At 42.5% G+C, this 24551-nt stretch overlaps 2 protein-coding genes across 9 annotated transcripts in view; both read right to left on the bottom strand.

Moving 5' to 3' along the window:
* LOC117243248 (formin-binding protein 1-like) overlaps positions 1-24551 on the bottom strand; it is a 31764-nt gene that overhangs the window by 3507 nt on the left and 3706 nt on the right. For 2 of the 5 annotated variants that reach the window (XM_033510556.1, XM_033510566.1), the window contains exons 2-7: positions 4691-4806; positions 2750-2800; positions 1779-2085; positions 1455-1601; positions 994-1353; positions 107-136 (exon numbers count right to left, since the gene is read on the bottom strand). In XM_033510556.1, coding sequence (XP_033366447.1) covers positions 107-136; positions 994-1353; positions 1455-1601; positions 1779-2085; positions 2750-2800; positions 4691-4806 — 1011 coding nt within the window. The remainder of the gene's footprint in view (positions 1-106; positions 137-993; positions 1354-1454; positions 1602-1778; positions 2086-2749; positions 2801-4690; positions 4807-24551) is intronic. The other 3 variants (XM_033510586.1, XM_033510594.1, XM_033510576.1) reach the window with 2 other exon arrangements.
* Positions 16410-19064, bottom strand: LOC117243286. Of its 4 annotated transcripts, none has more exons than XR_004495433.1 (3): positions 17903-19064; positions 17155-17389; positions 16410-16956 (listed from the first exon to the last, which is right to left on the bottom strand). XR_004495433.1 is itself a non-coding variant. In XM_033510654.1 (3 exons), exons 1-3 carry the CDS (start codon positions 18011-18013, stop codon positions 16886-16888), a joined length of 345 nt encoding a protein of 114 aa, XP_033366545.1. In that variant the 5' UTR covers positions 18014-19064; the 3' UTR covers positions 16410-16885. The 4 variants fall into 4 exon arrangements, 2 of the variants coding, with proteins under 2 accessions (XP_033366545.1, XP_033366539.1); XR_004495435.1 differs by having other exon boundaries at positions 17155-17317; positions 18287-19063; XM_033510654.1 differs by having other exon boundaries at positions 17155-17317.

Below are 24551 nucleotides of genomic sequence, written 5' to 3'. Positions count from 1 at the left end.
TATACATAAAGGCGAGTATTCTGTGGTCAATCATCAAAACCGTGGGACTCTGTGAATAAGGACTGTCGTACAATAGACAATGACAACAGTAAAGAAATAGACAGACCTTCAAAGCTATGCCCACCTCGATCAACTTCTGTTGTTCGCATGAAACAAATTCCAAAAGCGTATCATTCAGCGAATGAATCGGAAAAACGGGGCTCAGGCGATAGCGTTGAGTAAAAACTCAGTAAAGAAAATATCATGGACATTATATATTCCGTAATACGCAAAAACGTATTTACTGTTTCAACGATGTCTGAGTTTGTACTCGGCCAACAAGACACATCTAACAAACGTACGTAATTACTGATATATATCTCGATGCAGAACAAAATGCTGATGTTACACAGTGGCAGGCGAGCAAGCGATTTGTAGTGTACTTACTAAGTACAATAGTATCCAAATTCATAGTCCACGGGTGATTGGAAACAAGAGACCACACAGGCAGATCGAACCATCCACCAAATTAATAAAAAGTACAGAAGAAAGATAAGTTATGCTGGCTACGCGAAAATTAACACGATACTATTTTAAATTATCGTTCGAACTAGATAGAATGAACGTTATATCCCTATTCCATCCCTTTAGCCTTAAAGATCGCACGAAATAAAAAGGAAATTTTAAACGAATAATAACATCGCTAAAAATTAACGGAAAACTCGATTATTTAGAAAACTAAAAATTACACGAATCACTCATGCTGCAAAAGATCTGTGTGCGTATTTCAGGCCTGTTGATAGATAATTATGCGAATATGAGCATCGAATAAGGTAATTACAAAAAGATAAAGAATATTTCGTGCATATTGTAACTATCTTTCGTTCTTACTTTCGACGTTTTTACACTTTTGAAGAGAGAAAGAGTAAAAAACGTGAACAATGCTCGAATCACAAACATACTTATGACACAAATAAAAACTACACTGGTGGAATCGCTATGAACAACATTTACCTTATTGCTACTGAATATGCCGAACAGACCAACCCTCTTCTTGATTTTACTACCGGAAACGGTACCCTTCGCTGTCAGGTGATGATTGTGTATCGGCTGCATCACGGGTTGTGACAACTGACTATTGCTGTCATACGTTTTAGCCACGGAAAGGTCTTCGAACGGAAAATCTCCCGGAGGCTGGAAGCCGCTTTTGTAACGTTCGATTACCAATAGCGTGTCTTTTTTCTCATTGATCTCGTTTGCCGCTTTCTCGATACCGTCTAAACACTGAGCGATTATCGGAGCCACTGCTCGTTCTATTTCTACAGACTTTAGCATGTAGTTTCGCATGTTTTTTATTCTCTTTTCATCGAGTTCCTACAACAAGATATATAGAGCGTTGAAATCGTGTACATCTTCAAAGAATAGGAATTCTGGATTCCAGACGGATAAATAATAGATCAAACAATGTCGTATACCTGCAGGTGTTGAAACACTTCTGGCATAGCCGTGTGATAATGCAGCGTCTGCATGTCGTTTGTTTTCTGCAACTGATTCGCGTACTCGGTTTTCGCTTCTTCACTCTGCTGAGTTTTTAAGGTCATGTTCATCCTCTGCTTTTCGACCTGAGCATAAAATAAACCATACAGAGTTCACAGATTATTACCACGCAACTTGTATTCCTCGACAAGTATCCACGGATCGATATTCGCTTAGAGTTTTATGTTAAAAGCTACTCAGCCAAGTTAATTCGAAATTTCTCAGGTGCAAAAGTGAAACGAGGATCAAAACCATCCACCTACTTCCGCTCTCGAGAGATTTAAATCAGCATCTGCCCTTTGATAATTTTCCACTGCTCTTTCCGCCTCACGGAAAGCTTTCTCGTAAGCCTTCCTAGCACGCTCCAGATTCCCAATCTGACCGGTCAGGTTCGCCATTAATCTGGCGCCTTCTTGAAGGTGCTTTTTACGGTCTTCCTTGAAGTCCTTCACGAGAATATTCAATTCCCTTAACACGTTTGCCTGTAGATTCTCTGCGATTACTTCCCTCTGTCCTGCCTGATCGTTTACCTCGTTCAACTCCATTTTGAACGCTCGACATGGACTATACCTGCGGTCAAAGTTCATACATCGTCTCGTATTTAATTATACGACGCAAGGTCATAAATCTTCTGGTTTACGTAAATGAATATGACGCAGAACGAACCGCAGCATGAAAAGAAACAAGCCTATGAGCGCAGTAACGAGCCAGTTACTGACTACAACTTATAATGCAATCTACCCACGCCCTCAGATAAGAGATTAGCTACTGTTTTCTGTCATGCCACGCATGGAATATCAAAGGCGCTCGAGAATTTTTCTTTACTTTCAGGCGCCGCGTTTGCATTCTAATCGAAAGTCTAGGAAGCATTCGTAACTCTTAAGAATTGCAAGACGTACGCGATCAGTTGCGAGATCAATCCTGACTACGAGGAATAAATATCGAGGATTGACGTTCACGAAATAACTAAGAATATAAAAAGATGGGCCGAATGCCAAATAGTAAAGTCGCTTTGGAAAAACACAGGAAATATATTCTTTACCGGATCATTTATCTCTGACTGAGAACGACCTACTAAAATATAATTTACATGCCAAGAAGAAAAGAAATAAGACAGAAAAAGTAGGCAGAATGTATTTTACAGTAGGAATTATTTTGAAGCATTATTCATGTCGAGGAACATTACTACGGAGCGTGGATCCGGTATTACGCCTCTGAGTTGGCTCATACTTACTGATAATCCTCCTCCTCCTTCTTCTTGGGTTGATAGCTCTTCACGAGACGTCTGAAATCAGAAACGAAACAAGATTGCCGATCACGTGTAATAGTCAAGCCGAAGACAACGTACGAAGAAGAAACCTAACGTCTCCTGCTAAGGAAATAATTTATCTCTGGTTCGTGTGAAAGATTAAAAAAAAAAAGATACTACGTTTAAACAACGTCGGTCCTTTTCTAGTTATTTGTGGTTTAAAGATATTTTCAAACGGACGCCTTTGGAACTGAGCACAGATCGTAACGTTGTTGATAGCAACGCGAAGATTAGAATTTCCATAATAGCGTAAGGAAAAATAAATCTCGTTGAGCATTATAAAACGGCGCGACAAAACGATGATGAAGCTCGTGTTTCACGTAGAACAATAAAGCTGGACGTTTTCCAGAATTCCATGCTCAGATTGCGTTTAGTCATTCGTGCAGCAAGAAATAACTACGGCCGAGTCATTCTAATTTGAACACTCGGGCGACGAGCGAGCGATAAATGTGTGTCGGCCACCAAATGCATTATCATCCGGAAGTTGACGTGTCCTTGATACCAGATCAACCATACGGTTTATCGGACTTCAACGTGCCGCGAAACCGGAAAACGGTTCGTGAAAACGGCCGATGATTTCTAAAATACCAAGAAACGGGAACCGTAAATTAGGAGGCAAGTCCAAGTATGTACGTGCGCGTGTCGGATCGGAAAAGCTATTTTCGATTCCTCTTGAATTCCCCTTCGTAGGTCTGGGTCACTGTTCAAAAATTGGGAAAGTTATTTTCAAGTCGATTCCCGGTATCCTTTGCCCAGATCTAGAGATCGTTATTCAAAAGCTTGACGGAAATACATCCCAAGTAATTTACGTTTCGATATCGAGGGTCTAGGTCGGTAGCTAAGAAAGAGTCGATAAAGCTGCTTTGGACACAAGTGAACTCTTTTACGTTCGAATTACTGAGATAGAAGAAAAGGGACATTCTAGCTATTCTATTCATTCTAAAAGCTATTTCTGTCTTACGATTCTCGGGCTCTTTTTTCTAGATCTGGGTTAGTATCCGATAATTCGTCGTACATTGCACCGAACTTCTCTAACTAACCGAGAAACTCGAAGAAATTAAGTGCGCTAGATTTAAAGAATATAACCGTATTTTGCAGAGTGTTCGGAATGCTTTTAATGAAAATCAACGGTGCATCGAGGGAAACTGCCACGCGGTAAAACGGTACTCCATTTGTACGAGTAACACGAGCATGTATCGTAGAAATTACGGCGCATTAAGGCGAGGAACGTGCCCGTGATAATTTATATGCAGTGGAACGAACGTGCCTTGGATAGATGTGTGACGAGCACGCGGAATCATTCTCTACACTTCATATGCGTCAACTGATTAAGGGACACCGATAACGTTCGTCGCAATTAAACCCTGCCAAATTCAAAAGAAATCGCGCTACCTCTGTAGCTAAATTCCAATCGTTTCTTCTTAAAAAATGCGACAAATAACGTTGGCTTTATTAGTCGATATTTTCTTTTGTTATTAAGTTATTTTTTTATTAAATCAGGTGGATATTATATAAACCAGTTTATATTATACCGGTAGAGAGGAGAAAATAAGCTGCTTTCGAGACACCAGATAGAACAAAAGTGTGCAACAGTAGACGGCATTCACGGAACAAACAAGGGGGCCCTTTAATACAATATTACTGACTACATCTTGTGTCCGTGAACTCATGGGGTGCGTGAGACACGCTCATTATACAGGATGTCCTATTGAAATCGTTAACCTCGGATACTGCCCCCTTTGTTAATTTACGTAGAAAAAGAGAGGCGTGCATCTCGGTTAAACAAAAACAGCCACCAACGATAAATTTCTCGCGAGAAATCTATGCACCTGAAAAACACGCTTAATACGCACAAGTATTTCTTACCTGAGTTTAGCAGCATATTCCACCTCGATAGCGCATCGATCACGAATGAAATGGCCATACCTTTCCAGGAACTCTATCCCTTTCTGCGTGTGCAGGGACAGATTCTCGTACTGGTCCTGCAGTAAAAAAAAACACACACACAAAATCAGTTGACGTAGTTTGGAAGCTCGATGAGATTTTTTTCTTTTTATTTAATAAAATTTACAATCAATTCTGGCGTTGAGAATTTTCAGTAATTTTTTCTGGCGTGGTGCAGTGACATGGCTAAATATTTATAATAAGTTAATACTTATTATAGATAAGTATAATTTTTAAGTAAATGTTGTGAATAGGTAAATATTACTTAATTTAAATAACTAATTAAATCTAGCGTTTAGGTCTAGCGGGCAGTGTCTCTTCCGCCTGCGAATCTGGTCCGACGTAATTAGGGGGTTTCGATGTTTGTTGACTCTTCTGCTGTATCTGTCGCTATATTTTGCTATTTCCTCTTTGATTGTTGATATCTTAAGGTCGCGATGTATTAGTTCGTTGGTCACGTACGAGCATTTATAATGGATCTTAGCGTTTTCGATTGAAAGCGTTGAAGTATTTCAATGTTGGAATTACTTGCTGTTCCCCATAGTTGAATTCCGTAGGTCCAGACAGGTTTTATTACGGTCTTATAGAGGGTAATTTTATTCTGTGTGCTTAGGTTGGAGCATCGGCCAGTGAGCCAATAGAATTTTTTTTTTTCGATGAGATTGTCAAACGTAATTGGAAAGAACAAAACTATATATAGATTTTAATATCTGGCAGGATGATACTACGTTCGAGCGTGGAAGAGCGAATTCGCTTGAAAAATTCCTGTGGAGTTATAACGGACTGAAGAATACACGTGAGACTGGCGAGACGCTTGATGCCACGTGGAAATTTGGCACACGTGGCAAGAATCTACGTGGAACGTGTAACGTCTTTACGAGTGTACGGTGACTAGGATACGAAGATAAGGAACGAACGTGAGATACACGGCAGCTAGATGGAAAAATTTTATTTCCTAATTTCGTATCATTTTATATCGTTGTTCTATTTCGTTAAACATTATTTTTATCGTTACATAACAGATACTTCTGATCTCTCGTTTAAAATTACACCCTATATGTACATATATATACTTCAAGCAAGCAATTTATCTTTCTTGCGAAATTAATATCAATTTGTTATCAGGGCGATAAAAAATACACTTTCAAAAGCTATCGTAAAAAATGTACAGACAAAAATTTGATATTAAATCGCGATCGTACCAAAGCGTAGCTCAATTTTTGTTCATCGATTGTCCCGGAAGCCCTGTTTCTCGAGGGACAGTGGGTCGAACGACGAAGCATGGCTTCTTAAAATTTCTTCCGAGGCGCTCGAAAAAGCTGCCGTAACTCGTTGCTCGAGCCGATACATCGACCATGGCGTTCCAATGATCTGAAGTGATAGGTCGCGATAGTGATAGGAAGAAACACTTGAACATATTTAACGATATATATGTCGGAGACGAAAGGACATCGGGGCTTCCCTTTTGGAATGTTGAGAAAAATCCCAATACCCTAGTCCAGACTTTTACTATAGCTACACTTAAGTAATAAAACTAAGAAATAGTTGTAATGTTCTAATTCGATTATGGGTGCTCAAGGTTTAGGACTATGGGCTTGGGCTCGAAGTGACATAACGGGTCACTGAACGTAGCCAGAGTCACGGCAGGGACGTGTACCTGACACAGGTATGGAATAATTATATAGCTCTCCTTAAAAACAAAGATTGACCCGAGAGGTGGGGAGAGGACTATATAAGGGCAGTTCCACTTGGACTGTGATTGAGTCTATCGAAAGCAGTACTACTTGCACGTTGAGTGACACCAGGATCGTGTATCACATCGCATTCGTCGTCCCGTTGGCCGTGGATTCGTTATCGAACCTGAGGCCACCGTCATTCGTGTCTAATCACCGCGGTTACTCGATAACTTTGTAATACTTACGACTGTGATAATAAACATTACCGCTATCGTATAACAACCATGGCTAATCCTAGCGAAAGTTCGTTAAACGCCCCTAATCCTATTCTTGACGTGAACCCATATATATATTTATTATGATATGCTCTATACGTACACTTTGCGTAGAACTCGCGATTACTATTAGCGGTTCGCGATTCGCGATCACAAGTTCGACTTCTGGTCGATACGTTTTGATGCGCGGTACAAGTCCGGACGATGATTGCTTAAGATGCCGAAGAACTCTGATCGATTATTGCGAACTACCAACTATCGACTCGAACCGATGTGTAACGACTCTAACTGACTGTAACGACTGAGTTTTCGTCACAATGATGCCGCAGAGGAAAACTATGATGCGGTCTAAGGATGCGAGATCATCGGATTCCCTGAGGAAAGCCTTGATTCGGAAAGTAAGGGAAATGGACGTCGCTGTTAATTGGCTAATTCTGTGTCGGTGGTTGGAAAAAGGTGCTAACTGTCCTCGAGAGAAAGTTGCTAGTGGAAAGCATCATACATGAGAAAAACAGATTTCTCGTATCTTCCCGTAGTAGGTGATAGATTTAGGGACTGTTGAGAGAAAGACTATTTGTCCCTTCGGAGAATCTTAGCTAAACAGATCCTAAGATTTATAGGAGTCCTTAGGCTAGCTGAAAATATTCTGTGAGGATGTATCGACATCTGGCAATCATCTTACCCGAAGAATAGGGTTTTATGTAGCGAGCCACGTGGCAAAAGCCGTTGGAAAGTTTACTGTCGAGTGCCGCTGCAGATCGGAACATTTCTCCACGTCTCGACGTCGTCTGCCAACAGCAAAGGGAGAAAGAGAGAATTTTTCTTCGCAGGGACATGGTCGAACGGCGACGGTGTGCACGCTAGGCAGTACTCAGCGTGTATGTATTCATCACGGTCGACGACTGAGAAAACCTCCTGGCACACATACACGCATTGCCCTCCTCAGGACAATGAAGGATTTCGCAAGGCTGCCGGTGGAAAGATTTCTGACCGTTTAGCGGCTTGGCACGAAAAGTGAAACTGGACTCTGCTTGCCATTGCCGCAACGTACACCCGCGATTCCAACTGGTCGGGCACCACCAAGCCAGAGACCCATAGGTTCTGACTGTTTTATCGGACTTATGAATCGCAACGGTACCGCTACCGTACAGCCTCGACCAGCTCTTTCTTCCGCCGACGAATTTTCATTCACATTTTGAACGAGCCTCGTGAATGGAGAGCGCGCGTATTACGTAGACTCACGATGATCGATGCGAACGACGATGCGAAAGAAATATGTACAACGAGATCATAAATCGTATTATCCGAGATGTCGCATAGCGCCACCTATAAAAGATATCCAGATTGAATATCCTATTTTACGCGTTTCAACGAGTACCTAAACGTAAACTTGGTACCGTCGTAACTCCAACGTTTATGCCGGACACTCGAAACACGTAACTTCGATTTTACGACCCCTTCTTTTACCGGCTACACGCAAGAAGCCTCATCAATCGAAAGTTTAATTCATTCACGTAGAGAGGAACGTATCCGGATTCCGCACCGTGGAATATCGTGTTCGTGGAATTCTCTTCTGAAAAGTATTCGCTTCGCGTGATGACCCGAAACCGATTAAACCGCATAGCGCCACAGCACCGAGAATTCCTCAAGGTTCTGGGAACATGAAAGAAAACGACATTCGCCGTAGCGCACCGAGTTACGGAATGGAAGCTTTATCGTTCAAGGACGATCCTGTCTTTCAACACTTACGCTAGTCGCGGCATAAGGACAAATCGAGCTCTACGGTACACGGCGGCAACGTTTACTCCGTTCGTGTTCGGGGAAAGAGAGTGGAAAAGAGCGGAAGGGACGGGAGGGAAGCCAGATCGAGTCGCCTATGCTCCGGCATTCGAAACGCGTTACTTTCATTTCCAACAAGTAGCCATTCAAGGGCCACGCACAGATCGTAAGACGCGCGTCTACGTGTACAGACATCGACGATCGGCAGCTCTTTCCTTTTTTGAAATCCACCTCGAACCAGTTGCATAAAAGGAAAAAAAAAGGAAAGAAACGAACAAGATCTCGTGACGCATCGATGTCACACGTCCAGGATGTATCTAGCTGGTGTACATGCATTAAAGTTGATTAAAGTAATTATCTGACATCGTGTTGATGGTGACAAGATATGGAAAATACAGGCAGAGGAAAAACGCGAGTCATCAAATCATACGTTTTACGCAATTAATCGATGTTAAACGTGTCACGATATGTAATAGAATACAACGTAAGAAGATTGGGTCGTGAGCACGTTTTTAATCGTTCGATGTATAACAGAAATTATATTTAACGGCATAACAGAAATAACGCAGTAATGAAGTAACGAAATAACGCAGAACTCTACGATCAACACGACTCGATTCTTTTAAACCTTGAACTCTTTAACAATTCACATTGGACTCTCAGTCGTACCGTACATGCTTCGTGATTTCACGCGCACAGCAAACATTCTTCGAACGGAGTGTGGTCGAACCTGCACGTGTATTCTATTGAATCTAATATGAACATTCTTACTCTCACGACGTGGTTATGGTTGAAGTCGCGTCGCTTTTCGATATATAGCACGGACTAGATTCGAACGGGATTAGTTTATATTCTAAAATGCTACTCTACGTAGATGTTTATTCCATCGTGCCAATCATCGTTTCAGCCCGCCCGTAACACCTAAGATGTTAACCAAAGTACATATACAATCTAAAGTTACAAAGTGGCGGAGGAAGAGACAAAGTCTTTGCGATATCGATTCGAGACTCGTTTTGTCGTCGTAAACTGGAATATCCAGGAGACCAAGCTAATCGTAGCAGGTATAACATGATACGTGTACCGAGTAGCGATACAGACGAGCGGTGATACGATACTATATCTGGTACCGAACACGCTCGAATCAGATACCTAACAATAAGTCATATGTCGTAGACTCGATCGTAGAGATTCGCCAATAATTTACCAGCTATTACGCCAGGTAAAACATAATTTTCCCGAATCGTTCGCGACTTTCTCATTGTGATAACTGTACGCGATCGACGTTGTAACCGGGGCAATTTGCAACTAAATAACGGAGAACTAGTAACGCAGGTGATAGTCGAACTCGGACTTTCGAACGTACAGGAACAGAAAAACCTATCATTTTATCCTTTTCCTCGCCGATTCGCGCCACTTCGCTCTATCTTGACCAGCAACTGATTTTATTTTCACGCCGCACCGCCTCCGATATCGGCGGTCTAATTATAATTATCGAACTGAGCCTCGTCGTTTATTGGGGGAAAAACACGAATATTACGTAAATCGGTTCAAGCGGAATACCTTACGTTCAGAACAGGATATTGCTTCGATCGAGAGATACAAAGAGCGACCGAGTATCCATATTAAATATATACGAGATCGTAGAAGAATTTATACATCTATCGCTCCGGATCTATTTAGCTTTAGATAACTCAACATGTTTGAAATTAGTCGACTAATTACGCGTGACTTGAAAATAAAATCAACTTTCTATATAACTACCATTTCACATAAAATTATTCTCAGCTCGCAGGACGCAGGAAAGCAAACACTCTGTAAAATCGCTGGAACAGCGTACAACCACTTCGATTGATCGAAGAGTTTCATCAATACGGTTCGAGTTGTTCGATTTTCATTCGGTAGGACGCGAATGAAATTATAGCCCATTATCTGGAATCGATTTTCAGCGAGCAAAGCCTCCCCACGATGTATACGCACGGTTGTACACCGGCGAAGCGGCCTGAGCCGAGTTTCCCCACGACCAATCCTGCGTTTTCTGTACCGCAGGTCGATAGATGAAAAACGTGCACCGCCATGTCCGGCCGCTCTATGACTCACCCCTTAGGTCCGATCTTTTTCACAGACAAGCACTTGCAACGTCGACCTAACCTTGCCAAACGTAGACTATCCAGGTCGGTTATTTCCGTTATGCACGTGCATGGCAGTTGCCTTTGTCCAACCACCGCCATACCTGACACTATTTTCTCGCTTTTACGATATCTTCAGGCTTCGAGTTTCGGCTTGTCGAACTGGTCCCCGATATTCGGGACACCTTCGACTGCCTTCGACCACGGCATCTACAGACGCGTTCCTTCCTTTCTTTCCTTTTCAGCAATTCTTTCCGACTTGGAAGTCGTTAAGAAAGATTTCTGGCAGGCAATCACGTTTCTTCCCTACCACGAGAGCAAGGCATAATTCCGATTCTTGTCTACTATATTCTATACAAATATTCTTGCTCGTTAGAACCGGTTTATCATGCAACTTCAAAGACTTTAATTGAACGGAGTAAGAAATAAAAGACGTTAAAAAGGTAGTTTCTAAAACTTTCCAGAAAATTACGGCGTACAAAGACAAACCGTGAAACGTGCAAGTCAGAGAGTAGCTCGGAGAGTCGCATAAGCCCAGTGGGCAGTCTTTGATTAACTAAAATTTCTTTTCGTCGCGGTGAAATGGGAACGCGATCGCGTCGAGGGCACCGAAAATACGCGGCTCGCCGAAAGACCGGTTGAAAAAGTTTCCAAGAGCAGGTCGGTGTTAATTAATTCGGCGAGAGCGAGCTGAAAAAAGCGTTGTTCGCCGTGAGACAGTGGGAAAAGTGGGGAAGACGAACATTGTGGAAAATCAATATTCCAGCTCGGACACGCGTTATCGTAATTCAAAGAATAATGGAACAAAAATTGCAAAGTATTTCGTGTTATAAAAATTGTTTGGAAACCAGAGACACGTGTAAGATAAAGCGAGAACGAAACGCTGCACGACTCGAACAAGTGTGTATTATGAGTCATGAAATCGTGCTGGGGTGCTTTCGTACCCTCCACCACCCTATTGATCCTGCATTTCTCTGTGTATACTCACGCAACTTCAAAGAGCAACAGAGAGGGCCAGGGAAACGAGGGCGATGGAAGAAGGATAGGGGTGACAAGCAGACAGACAGCGAGGAACAGACAGAGAAATTTGTCGCGCGACAAACACGAGTACGCGCACGATACTACTCCACTAGGTATATATACGTTTGAAGACAGGAGGAAACGAACAGGATCGTCGATACGACGAGAGATCATTGACGAACGAGACGATCGAGTACGATGATTTAAAGTTTAGATGGAGTTTTCGAGTACTATACGCCGTGGGACGTCGGTCAAATATTGACGAAGAGCAATCGAGGATTATATAAATAGGGCGTGGCTCCGAGGCGAGACAAAATGTTTCGCTACACCCTGTCTCACGATGTCTGACAGTTCGAAAAAAACATACTGGTCTTGCCAACTTTGCAAATAGAAATCTTAGTTTTGAATCACACAACCTACTATTTATCTACCACTAGCGACGATAAAACGCGATAGCAAATAGAATCGGTTTCGTGCTTGAACCGCTCAGCCAGAAATGTGCAGTCACACTGACGGACAAACAGGAGAAAACGAACCAAAGGAAAACAATACAACGTGGTCGGCGAAGACGAACAGATGCGAATAGCCCGCTAACGTACTCTTGTTCTTCGGTAAAGGTAGATACGATACTCCACACTTTCGTCTATGTTCGTAACACGTCGTTCGTGTGTACTAACGAGTAACCAGTGAAACACGAGAGCACGGTGGCTGCATTTAATAAGCAGACGGAACGTTGAACCAACAGCGAGCGTACGTACGCGTCTAGTGTCGTTGGCTCGTGCGGTGCATACGGGTGCATGCAACATGTTCAAGGTGGTGCATACTTAGTTAGATGCGCCTGTGCGCGCAAGCATACGTACACACGCGTAACGAGAATAAAGAAAAAAAGAAGAAGAAAAGAAAAGAGAAGCATAGAAAAGACTAATTGCTAAGGTAGTCGCAAGAGCCGTTGACGGATACACGATACGAGGCTGTTGCATGATAGAAACGCCGAGAATGCGCCGTTGTCTTTAATGCAATCCAGCGTGAATAATCTGCACAGAGATGAACGCTACGCTGTGCGTTCGGATGTCTCGCGAAAATAGCATGCTTGACTCTGGCACACAGAGGAGTGTGGTTCTCGGCCGTTTGCAACCAAGTAGACTTCAAATTCACATTCAGTTTTCACAGTGTTCCAAAGAGTACCAGTTCGGAACGCTACAGTTCCCCACCCTAGGAGATCGTTCGCTTTCGCGAAACGGGACAGGGCCTTCTCGACGACGCGAAAAAATACTCCAGAATTAGGTACCCTTGAATCTCTCCTTTGAAATGCCGTACGGGGAACGAGAGCGAGTGCACTCGTCGCTCAAACGCCGAAATTCAAACGACTTTCCTTCCCACCCGGCCTTTCTCTCTTGCGTGACCTTCCGAGGACGTACGACGTCGTCGTTCCTCCGCGCCAGCCTAGCGATCGCTCGCTGCTCCGCTCGAATGACGCGCGCATAACTTCCATACTCGATTTTCCAAGGCTGACTTCTAGCCACGGACTTTTCACACGTTTTTTCCACCACTGACAGATCCCTGCTCTCGAGCTTTTAATAGACGCCATAAATCGTTTCACGTCCGTACAAGTGCTCGCTTGATCGAAGACGAATCGTCCCGGTCGCCAAAGATAAATCGCGCTCGCACGATTTTCTAATTAAGCCTCGTGTCAATTGGCCGGCTCTTACAACGTCGCGTTTATTTCAGCCTTATCGGTATCCGTAAGACACCGTTATGCAACTTGTGCTCGCCTAAGTCGATCGTATCTCTCGAATGGCGATAAAAAAAACCTCCAACGACTGACGTTATTTATCGAATAAAGCCTCGCGCCAGTTTTGCTCGAAATCGTATCGTAGTACGCGAGAAACGGATCCGGCGCGATAGACGATCGAGAATACTCGCACACTCGCAAATTCTCAGGAATGTTACCCTAGGTCGTACTATCGCGGATCGTACGCTGACGGTGTAATGGGTAAACTCGTCCTCTGCTGAGAGACGAATGATGCGGATTACGGAACAAAGAGCTTCAATCGCGACTCATCGTCGGTCAACGAGAAAGTCGCGTGGTCCGACTGACGCCTTTTATCGCTCGTCCACAGGCGGAGATGGTTTACGAAGCGACAGAAGATCAAACCGTTATCAAAACAATACGACGCTTTGTCCGAGCTTTTACTTTACGCCATCTTATCGATCCTATCTTAATTCCAAGAGCGAGGAACGCCCACGCATGGCACAAACATCATAGTTATTTCAGAATATCTTATCTATAAATCGAATCGTGGATCAAAGATGGGTACAATGTCTCGCAAGACGTCCAATTATACCATCGATTCGGTGATTTCACGAGAGTACTGTGCGTTTAGATAAACTTTCTCTTTTCTTGATATTCAACGAAATACTTCTATTATCCCTTTGCGTTACGTGTAGCAGTAACCAGTATACGTATAACGTAAAAGAAGACTAAAGCTCATTTTTCCCGATCGGGTACCGGCCACAGGATTAGCTTCCACGAATTCTTTTTTTGTAGCTCAACAAATCGACAGATTCGACTTCTCATTTCTCCTTCGTAACCGGTACGTGCCATTAACTAAACGCAGAAATGCATAAAGATCGATTGAATAATAGAAAACCTGTATCTCGAGCGGGGCAACAACTTTCCTTGCAGAGATTCTGCGCAGGCCACGATGCGTTTCATATGCATGATATACATTTCAGCCTGTCAACGACCATTGTCGTGCTAACTGGCCTATCGTGATCTCCGTTATACCAAAGGACAGACGTAATTATCCGACGGATTATAGTTTGCTAATATTTTTCTTGCTGCGGTTAAGGTCAAAGACCTTGAGTCCCACGACGATCAAGTTCATTCATCTTCTTCGACGATTAAGGTAAACCTCGTGCGATCGCCAACTACGAAATATCTGCATTGTTGAGAGCGAAACGAAGCCCGTGAGCGTTCAGTTCGTCGCGTTAATCCTCGGGGGAAAATGGGTCGAGCGATACATCGTGCCAATAGGCCACCGTTTATCTGTACCTGAAATTATTCCTAAGGCGTATCGCGATTTCCTGATTATTCGCCAGTCTTAGACAGAGTTATCGGCAATCCGTATAATGACCGGTGTGCCAAGTAGTTTATTTATAGGCATTCGACGTAGTCGGTAACCACGAACGGCGTAAACACTTCACAGAGAAGTAACCGTGGGACGTCAGAGCTTATTGATCGTTGCAACTAATACTATCTGGCAGTCGTCTTGCATTTCGTTACGCAAAAACAGAAACGTTTCATTGGGAGTATCGAGCGTATTTCCGTCTTTCAAGGCGAAGAAGCTTCGAAAATGTTCGTTGTTTTGTATTTTATATAAACTTTGTTTATAATTACTGCAAAAAAGATGTTATATCGTAAATAAACGAGGTCGCGTGTCGGACTAACCTTCGTGTTTGAATTTCTTCCAGAGAAATGTTTATATTTATAAATGTTTATATCAAGCAAGCTTCAACTATTCGATCCAATGAAGAATCTTATAGTACAGTACTTTTCGGATCTACTAAAAATTCACATCGACAGACTAGAAAAATAAAAGATCGGACTTGTACTTTACACCCTCGGAAATAAAGTTAATCTGGTCGAATTCAATGAGCAAGCGATTTCAAGTACCGTTCGATCAATTCCATGAAAACGATAATACATTACAGTTTTTGATATCTCACGCGAGCCAGGCCAGTCATCTAGATTGGAACTAGTCGCCTACTGACTATCTTTCTCGTTTCCGCACCGCGCTGGTCGGAAAATAGAATATGTAATTCTATTTCACAAGGTCCCTGATCGAAGACAATAGTCGTTCCCGTGGGTTACAAAGTTCGCGATGGAAAACGCTTGAAACGGAAAGGGATTCGAAGAAGCGGAAGAGAAGCGCGCTCAATTGTTCTTTGAAGAAAAAGGCTGGCTGCGTGGACGAGCCAAGGGGTCATACCCAACCCCGCAGCAGGTTAAGAGTTCTCTTCCTTCGGCGACAATGCTACCGACGCCGCGACGCGACGACACGTTCCACGTGTCTCGTCTACGCCTTTTCAAGCTAGACACAAGCTCGAGTGCCAGCGGCTACTTGAAGCGTGTACAATCGTAACTATGCAACGCGAATTAATTAGCACGGAATCACCGGAACATTTCGTTACTATCGTTGGACGCGGTCAATGACTCGGCAGACCTTCGCACTGTTTTTTCTCCCTCTCCAGATAATACGAGCAGTCGCTCGCGCACTCTGTCATTCAGGCTCATTGTTTTTTTCCACTCTCTACTTTGTTTACCTCTCTCTCTCTCTCTCTCTCTCTCTCTCTTTCTCTCTTCCTCTCTATTCAACTATGACCGGTATTGTCGTGGAGTGGACACGTTCTCGTATCGCCATGGCCATTTTAATGGAAAAACGAGCACGCTTTTCACGTCCATACGTTTCGAGTTGACGCGCGATCTTTCGATGAATCGTGAACATCCCGCTGTGCATTTAGAAAAGGCACAGATCAGAGATAAGAAGAACGAAAATAAGAGAACCGATGCTCTGGTATCGTATTTATGCACGTATTCTCTCGATAACGAGTATTTATACTTTGATCGCATGAGTAATGCATTTTCAGGATTTTGTACTCGGCGATAGCATGTCTGATCAAAAGCGTATTAATACTCGTAGATAATCAAGCTTCTGCGGCCTTTGCAGCTTTTGGTAGAAACGGAAAAGGGAGAATCGACAACGAGGGTGAAATAATTATGCTCCACCGAAATTTAAATACAAATCCATCGAGAATCGTCAAAGTACATAATTACTGGCAGCTTTGATACTTATAGAACTCGGAGGTCTCCCGACGATATTTAAATAAAATTAAAGAAGTACAGAGCGTTTGCTCTCGTCGAATGGAGCGTAAACGAAATGTTTGCGGCATACTGCTCGTTAAGTATTTTCCTGTTCGAGAGGACGAAATCCATGTTCTCGAAAGTCTTAACAAGGACCCTTGGAAACTCTTCTCTCCTCTTGAACACGGCTTCATCGCCGGCAACGGGGTCGTGGTCTTGTTATCTCGAGTCAATGCAATTCGTGCACAACACTGATTCATCCGATGTTATCCGTTTTGTTCTGTCCCAGGGACTGAATGCAGCAACATGATATTATACCACATAGGAGACTCGAGCACCTGTGAGTCTTCAGATAGCCGATATGATTTGTAACTGCTTCACCACCACTGAAGCGAAGACCACCGGAGACTCCGAAGAGCATCAGGAGTATCTCTGAACAAAGGTAGCCCTAAGAATTTGAGAAAAAATAAAAATAGTAGTAGGGGAGAATCGTGCAGTACCAGCCGGCATACTTTTATTTGCATACACAACGTTTTCCATATTTCATATTCCAAGTGTTAAAAATTAATTGATATTTTATTTCTCGGGTAATTCAATGTTCTTTTTCTACTATGTATACCATATCTAGCCTATTAAGTGTAATTACCAGCGCCAGTGTTACAATTTTCTTCGTATATTATATATGCCATAGTCTGAAACGTTTCCACGCGTTTGTCGTTCACAGCCGACCATCCAATCATTACCAACCGGTACCAACCGATCAGCCATCGACCAGTACAAACCAAACCCTTTTTATCTGCAAGTTCAATCTGTTGGCAAGTGATAGTAAATGAGAAAATTTTCGTTTGAACCTTCTTCTACCTTTCCTCGCAGAAAAATGTCTGAAATTCCAAAGCAGAAGAGAGGAAATTGGATAGAGGGAATACGGATGCGACTTTAAAGCTATTCCTCGAAAATAAGATGACTCGGGTACAGGGCGTAGAGATTTTCAATGTTCCAAAAACGACGAACGTGAGGGCTGCTCACGCGTCCAATACACAGACAAAGAAAACATTAGTTGCTTGTGATATATTTAAAAATAAAATTTGAGTAAAAATGTGTGTCCTTAGATCCACGTATTTTTTTAACATTATTAAGCATTTAGGTTGAAAAATCTATTAAGTGAACAATTTATCGGTACTGGACGATAATTTTTCGTTTCCTATAAATTTCGACATTTTCACAAGATTAAGTTCCATTTGTACAGGCTCATTTTCTAAATTCTGATTTTTATCGACTCTAGCCCATGATATAACAAACAAAACAAAGAATTCAACACTTTCTATACAGCCACATGTTATTCATTATTTAAAATATATAACTCTGTTATTAAACATCGAGTAATTATTACTCACTCTATCTGCAATTTGACTTTCGCGATCAATAGTACAAAGATAAAAAAGAAACGTATCTCCAACTATCCCCGCAATCGTAGGATTCACAAAATTACGCGTATCAAGGCACATTTTGTCATATACCAAAGAAGCGGAAGCAAATGGAACACCGTTGAAGCAACAGAATCCAATTAGAACTAGATAGAAGCCTAGTAAGCGTGGGCTTTTTTATCATTTGGGCAGTCTACTCTCTTTTTCATAAAGTTGCATATGTAACAGAATATGCGTCTTTGATTTCTCTCATAACTTTAATTCACTCTCGTCGTTCAAATAAATATCAACTCGCCACACACTTTCGTTCTGCTAAAGATTTACTTCGTCGTAGATTTATCATTCCAGTTTTACCTTGTAGCCTACCCCACTTTCAAGCTATGCTATACCACGATCGACGAGAAAAAAGCGACAAATTCACCGCACGTACGGTATTAAGCAAGAACTTAATAACTAACCGGCTTCTCGACGATCGTAGCTGGCTCCATCATATTTGCCAGCCAACACGTTACACGCCGTATACAAGACACAGCACGATATAATTGTGCACTAAAGTTAGAAGCTAATTTTCCACGAGCCTGACCGATGCTACTCGCGCTGTGCATATTGGGGATGCCCTAACGAAGATTTGGCAAGCCGACGACAAGAATCGAGCATACAAAACGCATATACATTCTCACTCGTTATACGACACTGCTACGATCGAAAATCGGACGTTTGCTTCTGCTTGCGCAAGAATGCGTTACGTGCATGCATAACGAGGCAAAACACGGGCTACGAAACTGCGTGGCGTACGAGAAAGGAATCGAACGGTCAAATCCTAGCCGTGTAACGGGTCACAACCATGAACGACTACAGTATGCCAGGTGACATCCGATCTCGGCACACTTCACCATCGATTTTCGTGAATCTGCGCCGCCTATGTCGTTTCAGATCCTTGAAACGTTAAATGTTAAAGTTCACGCCTCGCGAAGATCGAACGAATCGTGTCTTGCGTGTCTTCGAACTCGATCGAAGCTCGAAGCGAAGGTTGAACCTATACATCTGTTCAATGTCTTCGAATACCGCAATTTCATAGCCGAAGGTGAACATATTCGAAGGCTACGAGGCTTGTAGTTTTCGCGTGTTACCTTATAATTCTAATTAGGATTATCGCATATGATCTTCCTACCAAGTTCGTTGTTATCCGACGAATGCCGGTTTCTCAATTGACGAGCTAAGTATTCCGATTAGTCCGTTACGAAACTCTGACGGGTAACAATGTATATTCTTACGTGTCTGAAAATCCTAAGAATCTACGCTACGTCGTTGCGACGCTGTTTCGAGAAAATGCATACGCCTCGGGGAACGAACAATTAATAAATCGCAGCTGCACGATAAGAATCGCGTCGTACTTGCAATTAAAAATCGATATCCCAATTACGAGCTTCTGTGCGGAGAAATAGCTGTGATTCTTTTACGTATTTCTTTCGGACAATAGATTAGATCGATAAAGAGACGCTTGCGAATCTTGGAAACCTTTACTAATATAACTCTACCACTATCCGTTCTAGGACACGCGCAGTATATACATCACAGTGATCGCGCATTAAAATGTATTATTACGAGAACTCATAAAATCTCGAAATTTTATAACAAGATCCTCTAAATGGATGCGGATCTTACGTGTAGTTTGCAGTTCATCTATACAGTGCACATTCGTATAAAGAACACACCTGTACCACTTTTCTACCAAGCTTCTCAAACATAAATCTAGCGAATCACGAAGCGTCATTTGTGCGAAATCGGAATTGGTACGAATTGTACTCGAAAGTACAATAGTCCGTCTGTTTCTCAGCGGCGCAAAAAGGCGCAACTCGGTTTTGCGTTTATCGATCGACCCATGGAGGAGGAGACCGTACGACGTCAGCTTTAACGTGTATATAGAGAGATTCTCTCTACGATACGCTGCGTCTCGAATATACCTAGAGAACGACAATTCCGGTCCACTTCCGACTGGCTAATGTGAAAAACCTTGCCCTTCTTCGTCGTAGAATTTCATTTAGAGACCAGTAGAGCTTATCGATTCTCAAAGTGGAGCGCGGACCTGTAACGAAGCAGACTCGCCGCGTTTCACTTCCGATACACCGACTACCGCGAGGAACAAAATCCAGGCAATTGCCCGATAGAAAGAAAAGGGTCAATGATCGAATAACAGGAAGCGATTTCGAAAGATCGAAAAAAAAGTCTAGGAATTATGACAATTCCTCCGACAGATTGCTCCACGAAGACCTTTCTAACCCTTGCTGCCACAAAATAGATTAGGCGGGCAATTAGATTGTCGTCTGTTCGTTAAATACATATTAAACAAGACAAAGTATGTTACAACGACACGAACCTTCAAGAAACGCCATTAATTCGGGCTAACGTCTGAAAAAGATGACGCGTAAAAATTTGTCTTTCGACAAAGTAGTAGATAAAGAGACATACTCGCCTCCGCTCGGCGAATCGTATAAGGTAGCCGCACCATACGAGAGTCTATCGAATGGACGTTTAATTCGTCAGCGTGAAAACACCGTAAAAACGAAACAAGTATCGTTTTTAGAAGCTCACACCCACGAACAACTTAAAGTTTCTCTCTCTCCTATTCTATGTTGCACGATTCGTGTGCGCGTAAACGTGCTCTCTCGCCTCTACGGTATATTTATAGAGATTTGGCGCAATGCGTGGGTGGGGCAAGTTCGTGAGCACTTTCTTTGCCTCACGGTCCACGCACACGCAGAATATACGTGCCGGCTCTCGAAGAAACATTCATACATGCGGGCAAAAATACGTGGCTCGGCCAAGAGATATTTGGCGAGGAATCGACCGAACAGGCGATCGACTTTCTTTTTTCCTTTCTTACGTCTTCGTTCTTTAATTATCGCCTTTCGTTTTATTTTCTCGCAACGATTGAATTTTTCACTTTAATTTCATCGCATCGTGATCAACCCCTTGCGCTGTTCCTTGAATAGCAATTTCAGTAAACACTGGCTACTCGTTGCAGCAACGGTCTGTTAAATAAACAATCTGTGTTTAATAATTGAAATTAATTATTAAATGATTGGCAAGGAGTTAATTAATTCGTACGACTGGTTGTCCATTTAATGGAGAAAAGGTCGATGTTGGAAAAACGCAAGAAGATCCACAAGAAGATGGATAGAAAATAGGAAAGAAAAGATAAAGAAGGAGAATAGAAAAGAAAGTATTCACAGAGGTAGAAACGATGAACTTTCGGGGCGAGAATGAAAAAATTCAAGTGCAAGTTCCCCGGTCGGCGTCTCGCTGAGCGACCTCGGCACGCGTGTTCTGCCGCAAAGAAGAAATGCACTCTCGGCATATAGCAGCGTCACGGCGAAAACCGGCTGCAAAAGGGACACGCTGCTTAAGGAAAGAAGAAGGAGCGCCTCCCTGAGAGCGAGCAGTCCCGCCAGAATCCCGGTGATTTTTCTTCGCCACCGCGAACCGTTCCCCACCTTTGCGTCGACCAGGTCCTCTCGTGAGCTTCGCGAGACCCGTTCGAGCCTGGCTCTGCCGAACCTGAACCTCCTCGCGATATTAATTCGAAATTCTATGGAAGAGAACCGGTGAATCGGATAACGAGCGATGCGCGATCGCAAGGAACGCCATGCACCGGAACGAACAAGAGGTCTTCTTTCGTAAAAAACGAACGAGTCTTAGTATATTTAGGATCTTTAGAACGAGCAGGAATTTCTTACAAATTGTAATCGGATCGTAAGATTCGACGAGTGAAAGTAAACGGCGAAATTCGAATACTTCCTCGATGGAATTTACAATCGTAACGTAATTAAATTGATAGAGAGACCGCATTAGAGGAGATGTCACAGCGAACGCTTCTGTTACCAGAGAAAAAGGAAACATCCCGAGCGGTGGTATTTCAAGAATTCTTCGAATACTTGGAATATACATATCCGCGAAGCAAGTGGAAATATGACAGAGGCGAAGAACCCAATGGCTGTAGCGAGTGGAAAGAAGGGACGCGAGAATGTAATAAAACAGTGGCAAAATGTTTAAAGAATATAAACGAGTTAGAAAGTAGAGAAGAACGAAGCAACTGAAGGGCATCCCTAATTATGGCACGGAGAAAAGTTAAGAACAAAGTATTATGCTCATGCGTGGAAGAAGGTTCTTGCAAACGATTCGAACTTTCACCTGAGACGCGCGTCTATTGGATAATTGAGTTAATAAGTTCTATCAGCATAATAGAATGTAATTAAAGTAAAGAGCGCATAATCGCGGTCAGAAAAATACTCACAGAGAACGATTTCTCGAGTCCCGAGTATTATGAGAATTCCTGAACACGGGGCGAGACACAAAGCGTGTAATCATGCAAACATCTTCCTTCGTCCATGCTCGAGGCTAGCTACCGGTTGTGTCCATGGGACGTGGGAACCGCAAGTCTCAGACGCCGCTTGAAATTTCGAATTCATGGATTCCATTGTACACCATAAAGCAACCATGCAGTCTCGCCGAGTGACTTTGCACTTTAACGAACGACTCTCCTTATCTGCTCGCCGCCAATAATTTTCCAAACGTTCTCCAGGTATTTCTACCAAGATTTTAATTATCTGAATCAAAACGCTCGACAAATTCGCGATAATAACTGACAATACAAATAATTTTGAAACATTTTACGATGAAATTCCGTTTTAGTGACTCACAAAACGATCGTTGCGATAAATTAGGCTGTTATCTGAAAATCTCGATATACTAATGGAACTTTACTTCGTTTACTCTTACGACACTTTTATCAACATGTTATTAAGCATATATCGAACGTTAAATATAAGAAAACACATCGTAGCCGACGTTATCGTTTCGGCTCTCCTAACGACGTTCAACTTCCATATACACGTATTATTCTCTGCTGTTATGCATCTCGATAACACTAGTACAATTCAACGACGCATATCTATGACGCTCCCTGTAGATACACATCGATAAGTACCGCGAAGAAGAACAATCATACCGCGTGTAAATCGTTGCCCCTGTTTCTATTCTCGAGAATGCTCCTCTTAAACGAGCAAACCGAGTCGTGGTGAACTTATAATCGTCTCGATTCCTCGGTTAGAGGGAGCTCGAGGTTCATTGGAACGCGCTGAGAGAAAAAGATTGTAACAAAAATGTCGGGAATCTCGCTGTTGGGAAGAGATAACGGAGCGTAGTTCGTAGGAAAAGAACAACGCGACAGGTAAACGATAAGGGCAAGCCAGATAAGAACGATATCCAGTGAAACAGCAAGTTACGTACCAAGAAAAGATGATTTCGTTTATCAATTACACTATGGAGAAGCGATTATACACCGTCGTGTTATTTCGTCCTATAATTTCGTACCAGACGATTTCAATCGATTTATTCGTTTCGATAAATCTTACTTTACACTGTGTGTATCTCGTTCGTATTTACGAATGATCCATTGAGAACTTTCAACGACTAGCTTGTACGTGAGGGCAAGTCCTTGCGACGAATCTTTCTTCTTTTAGAAAAATAGATTCGATTGGGTGGGAAAGCGTGTATCTTCTGAATAGTTAGCACTAGAACTGGCAATTTCTAATGTGTATATATCATATATAATTATAACAAAAGTAATGCGACGAGCGTAACTCTGTTTCAATGAAAGCCAGTACGAACTTTACACGACAAACATCTGTATATTTCTGGTAATCGCAAAACAAACGAAAAGTCTGCATCATGACAATTGGATTTGTTATTCTAGCACACGTAATAACTCAAATATCTCCGAGATCCGAGAAATATGTTTTCTAAGAAGTGGTTTAAGCGCCAATTTTGACACGAAAATTTAACTCGAGATTAAAATGATCGTCGATTTTCAACAGATTCGACGAAGAATACCTGTAAAATTTAATCGGTCAAGTTTTTCGTTCCACGTTGTTAAGTGGTTTACGCTCAATTAGCCGGCTGGCTGACAAATTGTCTGTGAAGTTTTTGCACCACTTGAACGCTCGAAAATTTCGCCTTCGTTGCCTACAGGGTTCTCCTTTGAAAACGCCTTCCCAGCAAGACCGTTCTTTTTCGCTGGTCGATATCGATTCTCGAGACACGTAACCACCCTTCAGCGTCTGCCTATCCTCTCCGAGATAGTTGGTACCTTTTTAGATACTCCAACTCCGAACAGAGAAACACACCTGACCTTACTCTCTGTCTAGACACGAGCGAAGAATGTCGTACCATGAAATCATCGGTTAGCATACAAAGTTGAGCCTGGTATTTACGTTTCCAATTGCCTGTACGATTTCCAACGGAAGAAATGGAGAGAGAGGTAAACTCGTTGATACCTGAAACTTGCCAACTGGGAACTTGAACAACGTCGAAGTCGTGAGATGTGCCTTTCGAATAGAAAATTTCAGAAATGAATATCACTAGTTAGAAGATCCAAAGTAACCAAATAAAATAATGGAAATGTAAAAATAAAACAACTGGCGTTGGCTGGTCGATCTAGAATATGATATTATCTGACCTTCGATTAATTTAGTCATCTAACTTCAGCGTTCTACTACTTCGTCAACGACTGTTTTATTTCTTATTGTTGGTTCTACAGAAACGAGTAAAAAAAAGAGCT

Source organism: Bombus vosnesenskii, unplaced genomic scaffold, assembly GCF_011952255.1.
Source record: "Bombus vosnesenskii isolate JDL3184/JDL3185 unplaced genomic scaffold, Bvos_JDL3184-5_v1.1 scf7180000013262, whole genome shotgun sequence".
NCBI classification, from domain to species: domain Eukaryota; kingdom Metazoa; phylum Arthropoda; class Insecta; order Hymenoptera; family Apidae; genus Bombus; species Bombus vosnesenskii.
This window is presented reverse-complemented; position numbering and strand designations above follow the sequence as displayed.